Consider the following 19,267-nt stretch of genomic DNA (forward strand, 5'->3'; position numbering starts at 1 on the left):
GATAGTTTCTTGCATGGTACAAGTATCTTTGCTTGTTGCTGACTTCTCATGCACAGCAGCAGATATTAAAGTGAAATCTGATTAGTGTTTAAAAGTATCATATTTTGCAGTGAATAGGTGATGAATCCTGAGCAGCAAGACTCCACTTGTCTTACGAAAATTTTCTACAGCCAAAATATTGGATGAATTTTACTTGTATCCCTCAAGCACACGCATATTGATTACTGCACTTACATTCCAGATATACCAAGAATATACAACAGTAAAACCTTTGCTTTCCATGTACTCACTTTCCAAGTGAGCAGCATGAGGCTGATGCAGATGAAATACAATTCATTTAGTTTTTAAAAATCAATGGTCCGTGTTTTTTAAACTTGTAGAACACATGGAGTATTGACAATGGTACAAAAAATATATGTGGATTCTTTTCCAAGCCACTGCATTCAAGGCAGAGATGTCTAAATAAATCAGTTTTAAACACAACAAAGCAATGCCCCCAGAGGCCCTCATGCTCTGTGTTTGTGGATATTACATGTCAAATAGATTAATACTACTTATTTACTGAACAGATTACAGTAATTAAATACCTCACTAATATAAACAAGTTCTTATTTCCTCATTTAGCTGTTAAATGCACTGATCATTAGGGTTTTACTCAGCCTAAATATAGTTTTGTTGACTAGAAGTCACAGATTTTATTCTTGATTCTGCAGTCATGCAGAAGGAGCTCTTTAAATGTTGTGCTTGTACAGGACCAATCCATATTTCTGAATAATATGAAGTGAGGGATGAAAGTAGGGATCATTTTCAAGTAGTAACTAATTCAACACCATTTTGGACTTTATAAAATGTTAACTTCTTTGTTAGATGAGGAATTATAGTATCTTCACTTTAAATGATCCTCTGCATTTCAGAGTTCATTCTTTAATCTCAGATCTTAACATTTATATTTTGTTGATTGTTTACACCAACCACTTCAAGTTGCGTTACACTGTGGTGAGAACTCAATGGTACTTTCAGAATAACAGGACATTTTAGGAGTTGGTTAGATTGTTGAGTTTTGCCCCAGTTATTTCTAGAGAAAATTTGAATAATTTGACAAACTGTAATCTCACCAACAGAGGGAGCCGTGTTCCCTTTGAAGAAAGGGTGCTGATGAATGATTTGCAGTTCTCTCACTGGTTTTTCTCTTCAGTGCTGCCTTTTGTGTAGCCGTAATTTGGGACCAACAGAGTCTTTGTTGTTCAGTTTTCAATCTCATTTACCGTACCACCACAAAGTTTTCATTCCTTTGATATTCATATGACTTTAGTGTTCAAAGGCTGTAGTCTGAGTGTGGGTTAAGAACTAGATGAAACAGGATCATAAGGCACAGCATGGTTTTCAACGAGTTGAAGGTAGCCACAGGAAATGCCAAATAAATAGAAGACTGCAGTTCCTTCAGCTCAAGTGCCTTTTTTTTCCACATCACATTGTGCACTTTTATCATATTTACTGCTCAGCTATCAGAGCAGGAAACTATCTTGTTGCCCACTGGCCACAGCGGCTGGTGGAGTCCATAACTCACCCTTTCACTGTTTTACCACCAACCAGATTTTTATAACAGAATAGGACCCCCAAAATGATTGTTGGTTTCCTGCCAAAATGGCTGGTGCCATGTATCATGCCTAAAGTAGCTTTTGTTTTATTGGATCTTCTTTTATTAGCTTAGCCTTAGTTTCACTCTGTTGTTTATACCACCAAATGCTCACAGCATTGACATTGATTTTGTTATGTGGCAGAAACATACCCAGTAGTCCTCCTCAGTGGAGGATGTGGGCATGTGGGCGGATAATGAGTGCTTGGTATATATTGTGTGTTTGTGCATGTGTAGGTGTGTGTCCGTATGTGTGTGTTGTGACTGAGGGAGCTTGTGTGGGCCGATGGCTCCTCAGTTCATGGCTTCATGAATATTGTGTTGTGGACTGAATCCCCATGCAGCGATGCACAGATGGAAGAAGAGAAAGAAAGTCAACTAATTTGACTCAGCAAAGATGAGGCTCTGCATTAAGTAGTTCATCAGACTCTTTCCTCGTTATATCCTTTGATCCATGTTACCTCAGAGATCCTGCCAGATACAGAAAACCTGCTGCTCTGTGTAATTGTTCTGTTGATGCAGTGGTCCTCCATTCCTCTCCAGAGCCAAAAGAAAACATTATGCATAAAGTCTCAAAGCGTTTTCTCCTACTGAATACGGCTAAGTGTTTGATTACTTTCCAGTATTTTTGGAAATTGCATTTTCAGGAAGTAGTTAAATTTGTGTGCATGCACAAAATCGCTAAATTCTACAAATGGATTGTTTCCAACGAGCTGTGGGTGGCGTTACGACTAGGGAGGCTGCTGTTTTATCAGAGGTCTGGGTTCAAGCCTCTGTAAAGGATGCCAGAGAGACCTAAGACACGCAGAGGAGCTGTGTTTACCAAACATGGACATCCTCGCTCACTCAGCATAATTTTCACAAGACAGTTGCTACTCTTGACGCAAAGCATCTCAACTGTACCATAACTTGTAGAAATAATTAAATTTCAAAAGAAATCACGTGATGCCTGATGACTGCTGCTCCAATACCAATAATAGATAGCTGTGTCAGAGCATGATAGAAATAACACCAGCAGACAAATGCATTTTTTTATTACTGAGATAATAGAATGGACAAGAAGGAGTAATAAAATAAAATCAATAATTTGACTGTGAAAGGCTACAGGTACAGTAAGTCCATTCTATTCAGGCTCCGGCTGGACTTTATAGGACAAATAATTCTGTGACTGATTAGCTATTTAGGACAAACATTTTCCCTGAATAAGCCAAGATACACTTGGAGTAGAAAATAAAAGAACAAGAAATAAAAGTCTGATTTGTGCTTCATTCATGATTCAGATTAAACACACACCTAATAATTGTTATTCCCTGGATAAATGTGAAAAACGCTGTCACTGGCGCTGTTATTTGTTTCTACACACGGTTTGCTCAATCCTCATTACTGCTATCAAACAATAATATTAATGTTACAGTATTTCTGTTTCTACAACAGTCCATCCGTCCGCTCCTTTAATTTTTCATCAGACCAGCTGACCAATCACTGAACAGATTGTGATTGAAACGTTGTTGCTGTCTGGTTAAAAAACTTCTAGACAGGATACATTTCACAGGATTTCTCCCTTCTCCCTCCTCACTCCTCGTCTTCTCCAAGACTTATTTAAGTTTTGGAACATCTTTGATGGCAGATCTCGATCAGTTTCCAGGTTGAGGGCATGAGGACGAGAGAAAGCGTAATTAGCTGAGTGGAAAGCACCACCTGTCAGCTCTTGGTGTTCTGTTCTGTAGTGACCTCTGACATCCTTGGAGTGGGAGAATGTGATCTTAGAACATTTTTCTTCAGGTGTTAGCGGAGTTTGAAGAAATCATTTTCAATGTTCCGGGCATTTAATAAAAATGTTTGAGCATGTCAGTCAAAAGTGACATCGCACTCTCTCTAGTCAAAAAACATCAGATGTTGAGTCACAATATTTATATTCTGAAATGACAGACAAAGAACAGTCTTAAAGCAGTAGGTGTAGAGTCAGAGGTCATGACACAGTAGCTACTGACAGTTCTGTGTTATCATTTAAATATTTATAAGCAGCCATCACTTAAAATAGAATACCTTCAAACTACTTCACAGAAAATATTTAAATTCCAAAGAGAGATCTTCGCTTGCTGAAGTGCAGTTAAAAAAAAATTCATTATTCATCAGTAACTATTCTCTGCAGGTTTCATTCATCCTCACAACTCTTTGTCTCTTCTCCTCTGTCTCTCATAAACATACACACAGTCTTTATTATTCACTTTATCTATTTATTGCTTTTTTTCTTGTCTATATATTTCTCTTTCTTTCTTCCTACAGTGTCTTCACCACCAAGCACGCTTCACAAACAGGGGCTGTTGAATACGCTATTGGCATACATATTAGGAGCCTGCTCTGATCTTAATCACAAAAATTTAGGATCCTTGATAAAGCTCTCTTTGCTCTGTTCTTCACCCTACTGCCACACCACCCATCTCCGCCCATCCCCACCACACATCATCTCCCTTTCTCCTCCTCTCACTACCTGCTCCTTCCCTCTAACACTCCATCCAGATAGCGTGTGGATGAATATTGATGTTAATTACTCCTCGCCTGAAAATATCTGTTCAACCTGTGATTTCCCCAAGGAATTTGCTCAAGACACACAAACACACATACAGTACATGCCCACAAAGGAGGGTATCATAGAGGTGAGTATTTGTTATTCTCCAGCATAGGAGCTTAAATCAGGGGAGTGGATTCTCTGTTGAATTGCACCTTTTCATCCCAGACAATTCTTCCCCCAGTTGCTGTTGCCCAATATGGCAGCTCATTCATGACAAAGTGAGGTATTGCATAAAATGTATTTTGGCAGCAGCTAACTGTCTAGTCTGAATCACTGCTGATGGGACCGATACTTTGTAGTGGGAGGTGAGATGATACCTTGTGATTCTGTGGGTTGGTCCAAACTGTTCAAGTTTTCTGGCATTGTCATTTGTAAAAAGATGAAGAAAAAAAACATAAAAGCTGAGTAGACGCTTCAGAAACAAAAGGAAGTCATTAACTTTTTTTAGTTGTGTTGATTTAGTAATATGAGATTTTGTATGAAGTCTGAGTTAAATAAGTGCAAAACTAACCAGGATTTATTTTCTTTTTCTTTCTTTTCTTTCTTTTCTTTCTATTCTTTCTTTCTTTTCTTTCTTTCTTTTTCCTTCTTTCACTCTTATTGAATACAAAATGGTCATGATGTATTAATATGGTTAGGACTAGGATTTACAGATTTATGTCTGGTGTCTTGCCCGCAACACTGATATTCTGATAACTAATCCTAATTATTATTTTTCCCTATGACTTAGAGGCATAAGTACAGCAATTATGAAATGAATAATTGTTTGGCAGTCTTACCCAAGAGGAAAAACACAATTTAATTCATTGGCACAAACTGATGTTAACAGAGAGTTGAGTCACTCTACGGAGAGATTGGTAGGAATTGTTTCTCAGATATTTCATTATTTTGGCAGCTGCTCATATGATCAGATAACAGCACCACCACTAATATTTTATAAATGTTGAGATATTTTTTCAGGTTGTTTAATTAAGTTTGTACTGCCTAATGGAAAACTGGTTGGTGCTCTATCAGTTACGTATCAGTATTTGCAAATAAATATGTCAGCGTCAGATACTGTTATTAATAACTTTGACATGTACTTTGAGGTCTCCCAATAAATGGACCTTTTGTACATACAACGAATAAATTAATAAAAATGCTACTTTTGCCATATTTGCATTTAAATAAACATAATTGATCCGGACATTGGATCAATTATGGAGTTAGAAAGAAGTGAGCACACCAGCCTTCTGTAGCCCACTACTCATTTCTGTTTTAGGCTAGAGGCTCATGGCTGCATTAGCTGCTAGGAACATGACACACCTGAACATCTTGACCAAACTGTTGGTGGTCAAGTTGCATTGTGGGTAATGTAGCAATGCACCAGGTTTTGACAAGGAAGAAGAATGTGTGGAATAAAAAAAAAGACAATATCTCTAGTTTTGCTGCATTAGTATTTATACTTTAAAAAAAAAAAAAAAGTCCATCATGAGACTGACAGTGTTATAGGAATGCTAAATTGGTGGGGTAATCTTAAGAGTTTAATTTCATGGCATGTTAGTGACAGTGGCATGAATGACTAAGAACAGTATTAACTATTTGGAACTCGCATAGATGGTTCAGTTGTAGGACTGCAGCTCAAATTTATCATTATCTTTTAATCTGTGTTTTTTTTTGTTTTTGTTTTTGTTTTTTTTTTACAATTTTTTTTTAAACAAATTGTCAGAAAAGTGAAAAATCATAATTTCCCTGAGCCTAAAGCAACATCTTTACAGTGCTTCCTTTGCTTGACCAACAGTCCAAAACCCAAAGATTTTCAAATTATAATGAAATAAAACAAAAAGCGGGAAATTCCACAAATTGAAAAAGCTAGAAATAGCAAATATTTTCTATTTTTAATTGATAAATGAAAAGATCTCTGTTAGTAGTAGTAAATTAATTTACTAATCTTTTAGCACTATTAAATTGCCATCTTGTTATTTTTGGAATTCTCCTATAAGTATTTTACTTTGTTTCCCAGCAGCCCATTCTCCTCCCCGCGGCCGTGGAAGAGGTTTTGTGGGAAAGTCACCCAAGAAGGCTCCACCCATGACGTTTTCACCCAAGAAGGCTTCACCCATGACGTTTTCACCCACGAAGGCTTCACCCATGACGTTTTCACCCACGAAGGCTTCACCCATGACGTTTTCACCCACGAAGGCTACCAGCACTTCTCCAGGCTCTTCAGCAAAAGTGATTCCTATAGCTAACCTCAACCCCTACCTAAGCAAGTAAGTTGAAGAGTGTGTGTGTGTGTGTGTGTGTGTGTGTGTGTGTGTGTGTGTGTGTGTGTGTGTGTGTGTGTGTGTGTGTGTGTGTGTGTGTGTGTGTGTGTGTGTCCTTGTCTGCATGTTCCTGCTTTCACATTATATACAGGTATGGTATCCGCAAGAGAATTTAAACACAACTTAAAGTCTATAGGGGGTAGTTATAAAGCACTGAACCTGACAACGTGTTTCCTTCCAAATTCCAAGCAAGGTGTTTTCTGTGTACTTTTATTTATGATATGATTTTGCTTTTCACTTTTATTTTTTCCCTCTTCTGCTCATTCATCAGCCAAGCTGTTTCCTCTCATGTTCTGCTTCTGCTTCCCAGTTTGCTGCCATTTCGAGTGGCACTTTGGGGCAAGTTTGGAAATTTGTGTTTGGGCACGCATGTGCGAGCATTCGTTTTTTTATATCATTGCGTGTGGCTGTGTGGATTTGTGCGTGTGCATGTTAGTCAGCCCATTTGCATGGAAATGAAATGAAATGACCGTTCTTCCCGCAGAAATTGACACTTTAATGGCAGGTACTGCTGGGTCTTTATGATTTGCTGCTGAGGTTTTGATTCTGTTATTTGGCCCAGTGGGGATTTGATCAACCTCCTTTTTTTCTCCCTTTCGTTCCTTCTCACAATTTCTTTGCCTCCTCCAGGGTTCCATTTTACTGCTGTTTTTCCTCCCCTCTTGCTTCTTATCGTTTCATTAGGCTTAAGTCTCTGTCTCTGACCTTAAAGTTGGCCACAAAAAGACAAGCGCACAGTATAGCAAGATGTAGTTGTCCAGATCGCAGTAAAGGTACCCTGTCAACTCTCCCTCTATGTTTGGGAGCTCTGATAATGTAGCCCTGTTTGAAATTGCAAACTGTAAAGATAACTGTGCCTGTAGGTGTTGTAATGAATTGATGACTGTTCTAACTTTGAAGTTAGGGAGTACCTACAGTGAGTAAAACAGATGACTTCAGCATCTGTGGTTCTTCGACGTATGTTTGCGTAAGATGAAAAGTGCAGGTGTGTGTCTGTATGTGACACGAAGTGTTACATACAGTAGTAGCTGTGTATGTGCACATGATCTTTTATGGCCGGTTGCATGGTTTTCTCATCCCATTCTGCTGGTGTTAAGTAATAGCATCTAGAGCAGACTATAATTGGCTTTTGGCTGCCATAAACCTTGGTGTAGCAGTCTTATCCTTACTGAGCAGGGAATGGGGTTCACTCTGGGCCAGCAGCTGCTCTCATGATAGGGGATTTAATTGCAAGCAAAGTTATGGTATGAATATACTCCACTGCACAATTATCAGCGCAGTCAAAAAGCTCACTGCTGCATAAACTGCCGAGCTTGGCTGGCTGTTGTTAAAAACAGAACGAAAAGCACATTTTAAATGCACCCAGGAGTTGGCAGATGTACAACACCTAGTTCACTCTTTGAAAAGAAAGTTGTTGGATTTTTTATTTTTTTTTTCCTTTCATGGAACTTTAAAAAGACTGAAAAGACACTCATCCAATTTCCTTGGGAATTGTTCTTTTTTGCGGTTGTTTTTCAGATTGGTGACTGATGTGAGCTGTGTTGGGATCCTCATTAACAAAAAAGGAAGCTTTTTAAAGTGTCTCTGCAGCATTCTTTTCTCTTTGTTCTGACCTTTAGACTGCAACTCCTTCAGTTAAGTTGCACATAACTGTGTTGGTCAAAGAAAACTTTCAAAAATTATTTTTAACAAGGATAAACTGTAAATGAAGTGTGTTTTATGCATTTCCATAAAAGAAATCTGTTATTGGAAAAAGAAAATGTAAACACGATGAGAGGTATTTGTGTAACTTTTTCAAGTAAAACATTTGCATAGTGTAGGTTTTGGTCAGTTGGCATTTAGGCAAGTTTTCTCTATCAGCAAATTAGTAAATTTTAAGGTAAATTAATTTTTTTTTTTTTAATTTAAAGTATCGATATATTTTTCCTGAAACCATTTATAGCATATTGTGTAATTTAAGTTTAGTTGATATATACTTTGTAAGTTCTGATTTAGTATTACAGACATCTACTCTCTGTATATCCCTAGGTGGACTATCAGAGCCCGAGTCACCAACAAGTCCAACGTCCGCACCTGGAATAACTCCAGAGGAGAGGGCAAGCTCTTCTCCTTTGAGATAGTGGATGAGAGTGTAAGTAGAGGAGTGTAGAGAGGTCTGAATATCCGTCTGTTGCATGTCAACATATGTCACACACGGCTATTTTTCGTTTTAACCGTGCAACGAAATGCTGCTTAATGGAAATGTGCTGGTCAACAGGGAGAAATCAAGATCACAGCTTTCAACAAAGAAGTGGACAAGTTTTTCTCTCTAGTTGAGCAAGGCAAGGTGAGCAAGTCCCACTCACCCATATCTATCCACACTTAAGGTGAGAAGAGCTTTTTGGAAATTTCCCATTTAAAAAAAAAAAAAGATCTTTGTTTTGCACATTGCCCAGTATGGCTGAATGCTCAAAGTAAATGTTTGTACTTGTATTCTTCCAAACGTAGCTGCCTAAGTCATTAACTCAAGACTTATTTTGACAACAGCAAGACAATATCTAAAGGCCATAACAAATTCACAGACTACTTGCAGACTAAGCCTCAGTTACAGGTATCCATCCATTTTGTATACACATAGTGCCTCAAACAAGTGTATCATTGGTAGAATAGTGTCTAATAAACCCCTTCTGCAAAATTCCCCCATGCCTGCCTAGCTTCTGGCCAATGAATGAGACGAAAGCAAGAATTAGAGAATTTTCTGCAAGGTATTTGTTAAGTCATATTTTACTGAAATATATATGTTTGCCAGTCTTGTGGGCTGTGGAGGATGCACTTATAAAATTTTTCTTTCAGTGTTTCAGACTACGGGGCCTAAGTGATTGATACAGAGATTATTTTGTAACTTATGAGTTTCCCTGAATGATATTAAAGGATAGGTTTGGATTTATATCTGTCTTTACACAATACTCATATGCCCATATGTATTTCTGAGAGAATTAATGGTTGCTGTAATCTATCCTCCCCTACATACTGACCACGAAGCAACCCCTTCATAAAGACATTGTAACAAATAGGGAGACAAAACTCACAAACCTCCTCCTGTGCAAAAATGCATTCTAATGTTTAGCCAAAGCCAATATTAGGCTTCAACAGTCTTAAATTAGCCTGATTAAGTTGCTATCTTCGTGCAGGTAGTCATGTTTTGGTTTATTGCCAGTGTTGTGTCCCAGCAATGTAACTTCCAAGGGTTATCTCTCAGTCATGGCTCAGTAAGAGAGGAGCTACGGAGAAAGCATTTCAGTTGTGTTTTTCAGTCGCCTGCATCACAAGTCTAATGGAACAGAGACACTTTAGTTTTAATCAATCAATCAATACTAGTGTTATATGCACTTAAACGTAACCCAACGTGTATTTTTGGGCTCCAATTCGATTTTCCTGTGCTTTGTGCGTTATGCTACAGTGATTGTGTGTTGGGCTCTGAGCACTTCCAAAATGCTTGGGACCTGCATCTCAATACTGTGGCCGAACGCCTTCTGTGTAGACACGCACTGAGGACTGAAGCTGTTGTTGCTGCTCTGCTGACATGCTGCTCACGCTACACCTCCTGTGTAAACATGTTGTAAGGAGACACTGTCTGAGGAAACCCAAAGAGAGAATTTCATACAAAGAAGGCCACAACTTTGAAACATACCCACTTGATTTGGAAAATTCAGAGATTTCAAATTCAAGACTCGTATTAACTCTAGCTAAATTTCAGAAATACTTTGCGTAGAACAAGGACGAGACGCTGCTTCCATGCACATTTTTTTTGTGTGTTTGTCTGTGCATTGGAGCAGACAGCATAGTGAGAGGACAGACAGACAAAGACAGTCAAGCTCTTCCTCATGGAGCAAATGTGTCTGAATATTCACCGGTGGAAAACAACTTATTAGACTTCTAGAGGCTACTTTGTGATAGTTTCAGTTTCAGTGGTGTCACACCACAAGTTGAATGATTAGTTACCAATAACTTTCACAATGTATATGGGCATGTGAAAATGGAATTCATTTATATTTTAAAATATCAGCACCTTTCCTTTACCAGAATTAAAGTCCCTCAAGCAATAACACATATGAATCTTTTTTGCCAAACCAGTTGGTCTAAGAGTCTGGGAGGCAGCATTTGTTAACAGGATAATCTTTCAACCAGAGGGCCCTGGTTAAAGACCTAATGTCAGCAAGCATCTGCTTTACTGTCCTTTAAGTAAGAAATGTAGTGCCTACCAGCTCGAGCACCTGTTACCTAACCAACATGACACTGACCTCTGACCTTGCGCGAGGGCTGCAAACCAAACAGATTTTAATACAAGCATTAAGGTAGAGAGTACTATCCTTAAAATAATGAATTGATATTAAGGAATCTTTAACATTTATAATAAGAAATCCTTATTAATACTAATGAGAACACAGTAAGTTTTCCACATGGGAAGTCAAGGGCTCAGTAATCAGTATACTGCATTCAAGTGGTTAAATAATAACACTATTAATAGACGAGTGATAAAAAAGTTAAATGTAATATGAGGTATTTTGAGGCATGATGACACATTGAGAGATATCAACATTTTTTTTCCTAGAAAGAGTTACCCCCAGTTAGCGCCAGTCTCAGGGACCGGATGAAATAATAAGCCAAACTTGGTCTTATTGGTCTTGCTAAAATGGAAGGTGCTCAGTCTGCACACCCAGAGCATTCCCTCTGAATGTTTCTGTATACCAATGCAATTATAACCAGGTAGAACACATGCTAAAGCTCTTGCTCAACTGAGTCTGGCCCGCAGAGCTTGATAAGTCTATTAACCCTGGCCGTCATTTTGCCTTTCACATTGGTTCAGGTATCAGCCACAGGCAGTGACTCCCAACACAGCCCCACATCCAATTTGTGCCCTCTGCCCTCCAAAGATAAATAAAGGAATGAATCCGTCTTCACTCCGTGATCTGAGTATTGACAGAAGAGCGAGTGGGTGTGACTGGCTCTGAGTGGCCAGAATGCTTATCACATTAGTTTCATGCTCCTATCTCTGTGTGGGGTAAATCAGAGAGAGAGGGAGGAAGGAAAGGAAAGAGAGTAAGCCACAGAGACAAACTCAGCGGCAGAGAGAGAAAGTGGATATTGGATGGAGAGCTGGGAGAGAAAATGAAGAAGTGTGCCCCACAGATCTAGTTTAAATTGTACTGTTTAGCAGACTTGCTCTCAGCTGCTACTTATTTTCTGGTGCATTAGAGTGAAGTAAAGTGATGGGGCTGATATGACACCACATCTTAGTTGGACCTGAAGGTTTTTCCATTCTTATTAGGAGGTTTTGGTTAAACAGAAGCTGTATTATAATAATAATTTCCTGGCAGGATCAATAAAGTGGTCGCTCAATTCGATCAGTCATAGTTGCTTCAAATTCACTGGAAATAGCCAGTTTGATTAGGACTAATTTTATAATATCAGCACACCTCATGCCAGCTGTTCTCTTTAGGTGTACTACATCTCCAAGGCTACGCTGAAGGTGGCCAACAAACAGTACACCACACTGAAGAACGACTATGAGATGACCCTCCATGCTCATTCATCCATTATACCGTGTGATGACAGTCAGGGCGTCCCCACAGCGCACTGTGACTTTGTGCCCATCGCAGAGCTGGAGAACAGAGACAAGGACGCCATCATTGGTAAGAGTTCATCAGCGAGACTTTATTCGTACGTCTCTAGCATTTAACCACTAAAAGAACAACTAAATAGTGAGTGAGCAGGTAGCGGTTTAGTGCCAAGGACAGTTGGTATAAAAGCAGGAGATTTGGCAGCTCGACTTATTTACCTTTTTAAAGCCAGACTACATCTCACAAGCTCAATCTTTGCAATCAAGGCTCAAAAACATTGATTATCAATTGATCCAGATAGGTATGTGTCAAACCAGTCAGCACTCCGTGGTAAGTGTTCAGATAATGACATGAATCATTGCCTCTCTGTAAACAACTACTGAAACAAGGTGTTAAAGACAGAAAATGAAACCTGATTATGCAACTGTGGCTTTTTCTTTCAGTTACAAATTCATTCAGATTGATTGATTGTTGTGGGTAATTGAATAAGCAAAGGTTCATGTTGAACCTTGTTGATTTGTGTGACGAAGAGAACTGTCAATAATCTTTTGCGTTACAAGTTACTTGGACTGACGTCAGTGTAAAGAAAAGTATTACCGAACACATTAGGGCCTCATGCAAGAACATTTTCCTAATTTTATCATAAACCTTGCTTACTTTATTCTGTGATGTTTGCATTTACAAGTTTTCCAAGTCCGAGTCGCCAAACTCTCTTGACTGGACTAACTTTTCATTAATTGCTTGCTTCAGCCTGATGAATCTCGGCTGTTCTTGAGGTTTTCGTTTGTGAGATTTAACCATTAGCATAATGAACACCCCTTTGATTGCAATATAAGGCTACCTGTTCCGCTCTATTTATGGGTAGGTTTCATTCACAAAAATGCTACTTTCATGTCACAGAGCTTGAAGTCCTGCCGTCAGAAACAGAAAAACAAATTTTAGAGTGTTAGTATAGTAGTAGAGAACCTGAAACGATTAGAAGATATAAATAGCATAGCTGTCATTGACTTCATCAGAGCAGCGCTGTACTGTGACAAAAATAAAGAGTGACTGTTCTGACATGAAGTTAGTTGCTTAAAGACGTGTCTTTCTAAAGCAAAGCGGTCCGTGACTAATATGAGAGGCGATCAGGTGGATGTGACAGTCATGTTGCTATTAGATGAGGGAATATTACAGCCTACAGTAGGTGATGTTATACCGTCGGGTGCAGCAGAGAAATATACTTGACAATGACCTGCATAAAGATCCTGAGGCGACTGTTGGCGTGAGAGAATTTTCCAACAACTACTAAACTGTATGTTTGTATGCTAGTATATGCCTATAAAATAAATAAATCTAAAAAAAAAAAACTCTCTCCCTCTCACTAAATTTTTAAGCCATGATTATAATAGTATTGTGAGCACAATATTAATTTTGCATCAAGTTTCTGTTAGTTATATATTTTTTTATTTTAGCATCCTATTTAAACTCCTAATTCATTCACATTAATAAGGCATTAAGACTTCAGGTCAAAATAGTGTTTTTCTCTGTAGAGAGAGTCAGACTATCTGCATGACTGGTACAACTGGTCTGGACCATTTGTGAATTTAATTTGTTCTTAGCACAAGAAATTCGGTGAACGCTACAAATTCTCTTAAATCACTCATACGTGTTAATTAAGAATAAATCTGTTTGTATGACTGGTTCTTGCCTGAGCTCTGTTAAGTAACCAGACAGTGGGCTGGTGGTGTCAGGCTAGGACATGTTAATTGTTGCCAGTATTTTAACATGTGGGTCAGCTGGATCCTCTCTCTAACTACTCAGTCAATCTAGTCAATTAAAGGCCATAAATATACATTTAAAAAAAAAAAAGTTTTAAACTGAGCTTATAGACTGGCACATGCCAGTCAGTTGTGAACTACGTGTCATGGAAGAATACATTATGACAGGGTCAGAAGGAAGGTTAATTCAGGAATACAGTCAAAAAGAAGAGATAAGAAGGATAATGCTCATTTCACTGTTTTTATGAAGGTTAGTTGCGGTGCCTGCCCTCTGTGCCCGACAGGAATGTCTTATCTCTGCGACAGGTAAATTGGGATGGTCCAAGTGTAGATTGGGGTTAAAATTAGTGATTCAACAGTGTGCTGTTGGCAGTCTTCAATATTATTAGTGAGAGGATGCACAGGTATGATAGTGATGTTTTTTTAGTTGTGGCAAAAAGGATTTAATTTTTGGAAACTGCTCTTGGTCTGTATGCTGAAAGGGGAGGACATAACATTTTATGTTACAGTATTTGTCTATTTGTAGTTGATTTTTGTCCTAGTGCCTGTCAGTTGTTTGGTCAGCTTTTTAGACTCACATTAATCAATTGGTTTTTTTTTGTTTGTTTTTTTTTGCTTTACGTATGAATAGGGATGGGTATCATTTAAAGGTATTAATTGCTACTATCAATTCGATACCTGAGTTTTGGTACCATTACAAAGAAATATTTTTTTTAGATAACTCACTTTTGAGAAATACAATTATGTTTTTTCAGGCTAAAGTTGTCAAATGTTAACTGACGTCTAAATGCAAGAAGTCGTACAAGAACCTAAACTTAAATAAGATTAATTTTAAAAATTGGCAGAAATTTTGATTTTAAATCAGAAACTATCTGATAACAAACAAGATAACAAATCTGACAACTGATCTGATACTTGAAGTTTTTGATACTTGGTGTTCAAACACAATTCAGTCTGTACCCAAAAGGTAACAGGTTTTCAAAGCAATATGAGCATGTGCTGTACAAGGGTTAAAAGGGTAGTGAGTAGCATGGCTACAGTGGAATCTTAAAGAGCAATTTTGCACAAAATCTTATTTCGATGAAAATAATTGCTTTACTGACTTCTGTGGGTTGAAAGGTTCACGTCTGTTAAATTTCTCACTACCCCCATCAGCACAGGTCCGTGTGGTCTCTTGTACTTGTGATCACACAAACAGATGTTATTTTGCATTGCACAATAGTTTAGTGCTCTACTGCATAGAGGTAGCAAAACATACAGCAACTGCTGGATGGCTGCACAAGAATGGCTATTGATTCCTTTAAGTGTTGAACATGCCATAATAGAGAACAACTAAGTGTGCATAAAGGAAAGTAAACAACATACTGTGACCTACTGAGCGGAAGATTAATGCGGGTTTACATTTTTGAACAGTAATATTACATGATTACATTAGCATAAGCTATGAGCAATACAAGCAAGCACAGCAACACACTACACAGTTAAGGGATGCACTGAGCGGTTTACCTGGAGGAGTGTGTTTGCAGATGTCAGAAGAGGGGCAGCGTTACATGTCCTGTGAGTCATCTGTTGTATCTCCATTCACACTCTCTCCGCTCCTTTGTTAAATAGGGAATTATAACATGGTAATGAGAACTGTCAGCCTGTTCCTGTGGTGATAATGAAGTTCAGAGGTGGATGACATCGTCTCAATCATAATGGAATTAAGGAGAGCTGAGAGAGCACAGGCAGAGCACGGGAGGAACAGGGGGTGGGGGTTTAGAAAAAGGTTAGCAGAGGTAGCAGACAGGAGGCTGGAGTTCAGAGAATGACTGGTTTGAAAAGTCTGTATTATAATTCTGTCCAGCCATTTTATTTAATGCATGGGCACTAGCCCTGACAGCATGAGATGATCGACAGTAAATTAACCACCACAATTGTGATCATTGTAAAGCCATTTAAGGGTGCCCCGTGGAGATTTTGATGGAGGGAAGAATTAAAACCTTCATAAATGCAGTGCACAATTTAAAATATTCAAAAAATCGGCTTTGCAAATATTATGTGAAAATGAATTTAACACATTCGTCCGGTCGCAAGGACACTCACAGTGCATTTAGGTGAGTAACACCGAATGTTTACATATCTTTATTTATAAGAAAACTCCACAATTTATAGCTCCTTAGATAGGGTCGCTAAGAAGAAAATGCACATTTAAGTCATCAATGCTCATCACATGATACCCATTTGTCATTGTTTTTAACATTTTATAGACTAAAGGTTCAATTCATTGAATTACAATTGTACTCACAGTACACCATATGTCATAGCATTGAGATGCATTAATTTTACACTGCTTCTCGATTGAATGTGTATTTGTTTTCAGTAATCTTGTGAAAATCTTATTTGTTGTACAATAAGTGCTTTATAAATGAATTAGATTTGTTCTGATTTAGGTTTTAATATTAGTCATGGTAGGCCAGACTCTTCGCCTTCTTAGAGCTCAGCAATGACTGCTCCTTAGTGCAGTAATCCTGAATGAAGTGTTTAGGCCTTGAGCATGACATGAAACATGAATGAGGAATAAGTGTTTTTGTTGTGATTTGGATTGTGGGCCCGGGTGTTAGCCAGCTTGTTATGACATTTGTGTCAGTCTGCTGTGACTTGGAGGGGTGTCACCTCTCTGCTGGGTGGCTCTTTACTGCTTATGATAACGCTTTACATTATGTAGAGATATCCAGGGGAGATACACTTTTTACCATGTAGAGACATTTCAAAAGGCTCTCTTCACACAACACATTATTGCTTCCATTTTCTTACGTCTTTGTAAGCATATTTGTCTACCTGTATTCATGAGCTATCTAGAGCTATGAGATGGAGATAAAATTATTCTCTCTGCCTGTAGACATTATTGGAGTGTGCAAGAGTGCAGAGGATGTATCCCGTATCACCACTAAGACCAGCAGAGAAGTCTCCAAGAGGGCCCTCAACCTAATAGACACAACTGGCAAAGTAGTGACAGTCACACTGTGGGGAGATGAGGTAATAACTATAATCCTTCTCCCTCTCCCTCTCTCTCTCTATCTCTTTTTCACTCTCTTTGCTGTACCTCTGTATCCAGGTTTAACATAAAAACATGTTGAGCAGACTGTAATTAATAGTGTGCTTATGAAGTTTTCCATGCGTGTATGTGGGTATGTATCCGTGTCAGTGCACATAACATAACTGCCTGTGTGCCCTTGCGTACAGAGCAATTTGATTGAGTTTTCTGGGCTGTGTAATTTGGATCGGTCAAATCATTCCTGTGACCTTCAGGAGTGTTTTGGACCAGAGTCCCTGATTTGAGAGGGAAGGCTAAATAACTCTCAAATGTGCATGAAATGGCACTATTCTTCTCTAAGCTCATTCTATCTGCAAGAGCTAATCCCTGCTTTTTGCCAAAATCCAAAAATGACTTTCAAATCAACTTGTAGGTTGTCCATTTATTAAAGCAAACTATACCACATATTACTTTCTGGTCTCTCCAAGCTGCAGACAGACTGAACATATAAGAGACAATAACACAACTGCTTTTGCTGTCTCTTGTTTTCTATCTTTCTCTCCTCAGTTACTGTCTTTGACACAGTTTTCTTTTCTTTCTCCAGGCAGAGAAGTTTGACGGCTCTGGGCAGCCTGTGGTTGCCATCAAAGGAGCTCGCTTGTCTGATTTTGGGGGCAGATCTCTCTCTGCTTTGTTCAGCTCAACAGTCATGGTCAACCCAGACATACCGGAGGCCTTTAGATTGAGAGCCTGGTGAGTTACACTGGTGTGCAGTGTGGTCAGGATGGCATGTACCATGTGCATGGGCGCTTATCACAAGCACCACACAAGACACAGTATGTGTAAACAGACAAATCAGAGATTTTATCCTTTTGTTGCTGTGATACTTGTATACGTAAAGTAGCCTTCAATAAATACTAAACACAGGGCATGGTCACACATACACACACACAGTGATGAGTAAACTTGAATGCGAGGCACGTGTCAAGAGACTGGTGGCATGTGCCTCCTCAGTCCCGGCGAGACTCTAGACAGGTTGTAGACAGGACTGGATGGAGGGAATAAGAGAAAAGCAGAACATGAATATTTCTGGATTCTAGCTCTAAACTACTGTACGTATGCAGAGAGATGGGCACACGGAGAGCTGCATCAAACTGGATTCCAGTTCCTATGGAGGGATTTTGAATTATGACTCATTCACTCATTAAGGCTGTTCCCAAGTCTGGTCACTGCCGAAATATATGTGCTTTTTTCTTTTTATCCTGTGTGTGTACAATGCTTCAGTGTGCATATGCTTGCCTGTGTGTCACACTGAAATCTATTCTTAGGCATAGAATTGTGTCAAACAGCATGCTCAAAGCTTCAGAGTTTGAATACAGCAAATAAAGGGGAATGTTTTTTGGTACCTGTGGGCTGTGTGTGTGTGTGTGTGTGTGTGTGTGTGTGTGTGTGTGTGTGTGTGTGTGTGTGTGTGTGTGTGTGTGTGTGTGTGTGTGTGTGTGTGTGTGTGTGTGTGTGTGTGTGTGTGTGTGTGTGTGTGTGTGTGTGTGTGTGTGTGTGTGTGTGTGTGCGTGTGTGTGCGTGTGTTGGAGAGGGACCGAGAGAAGGGGCGGGCTCCATTTCTCCAGCTTTAATCTTGCTCCTACTGGTCTCTGGTCAATACACCATCTCAGTCTGACATTCAAAGGGCTAAATAACTAAAAAAAAGGGATCCTCCTTCCTTTCATTCCTCCTTCCATTCTTCTCTAATCCCCGGCTTTTCCCAGTGATCTCTGCTGCTGTTTGGTCTTCTCTCCAGTTTACATGCTGACAGTGGTGAACGAATGACAATGAATTTCATTCAAGGAGCAGGCAGTTTTCTCCACTGCTCTTTAACATTTAGGTCCGGACTTTACAAAGACAAAGAGTGTCTGCCTCACTCGAGTTCCTGCGGCGATGTGGTTCTTTGTGGGATTGTTTTGACCAGGCTTGCTTGCATAATTGAAGGAAACTGATGAATTTGGATGATGCCTTGATTAGATTGTTCTGCTCGGCTAGAATACAGAGCAGGAGTCACACTGATGCATTAAGATTTTAAAGATAATATAATCTTAAGATAATATAATATTAAAAAGGTAGATACATGAATAGATGGAGTGGGTAGTTACGAACAAAAATGGGGAAATTTTGTTTCTCTTTTTTCCTTCAGTAAAGAAACAGTGTATTTGGCCAGAATTATATGTAAATATAAAAGGCTGACTGATGTATGAATACATTTGTCCATGATAGACAGCCGTATGTCAGATAAAAGAGATGGCAGGATAGAGATGCAGTGGATGTAAATCAGTTCAATCAGGGATTAAGGGGGAAAATCAGTCATGGCTGAAGATGGTTTCTT

At 38.9% G+C, this 19,267-nt stretch overlaps 1 protein-coding gene across 8 annotated transcripts in view; it reads left to right on the forward strand.

Moving 5' to 3' along the window:
* Positions 1–19,267, forward strand: part of LOC120802763 (replication protein A 70 kDa DNA-binding subunit-like) — a 37,770-nt gene that overhangs the window by 2,252 nt on the left and 16,251 nt on the right. For 2 of the 8 annotated variants that reach the window (XM_040150897.1, XM_040150890.1), the window contains exons 7-12: positions 6,214–6,460; positions 8,543–8,645; positions 8,772–8,840; positions 11,994–12,186; positions 16,756–16,892; positions 17,495–17,643. In XM_040150897.1, coding sequence (XP_040006831.1) covers positions 6,214–6,460; positions 8,543–8,645; positions 8,772–8,840; positions 11,994–12,186; positions 16,756–16,892; positions 17,495–17,643 — 898 coding nt within the window. Of the gene's footprint in view, positions 1–6,210; positions 6,461–8,542; positions 8,646–8,771; positions 8,841–11,993; positions 12,187–16,755; positions 16,893–17,494; positions 17,644–19,267 lie in introns of all 8 variants that reach the window. The other 6 variants (XM_040150895.1, XM_040150889.1, XM_040150894.1 and 3 more) reach the window with 5 other exon arrangements.

Source organism: Xiphias gladius, chromosome 17 (genome assembly GCF_016859285.1).
Source record: "Xiphias gladius isolate SHS-SW01 ecotype Sanya breed wild chromosome 17, ASM1685928v1, whole genome shotgun sequence".
In the NCBI taxonomy this organism is placed as follows: domain Eukaryota; kingdom Metazoa; phylum Chordata; class Actinopteri; order Istiophoriformes; family Xiphiidae; genus Xiphias; species Xiphias gladius.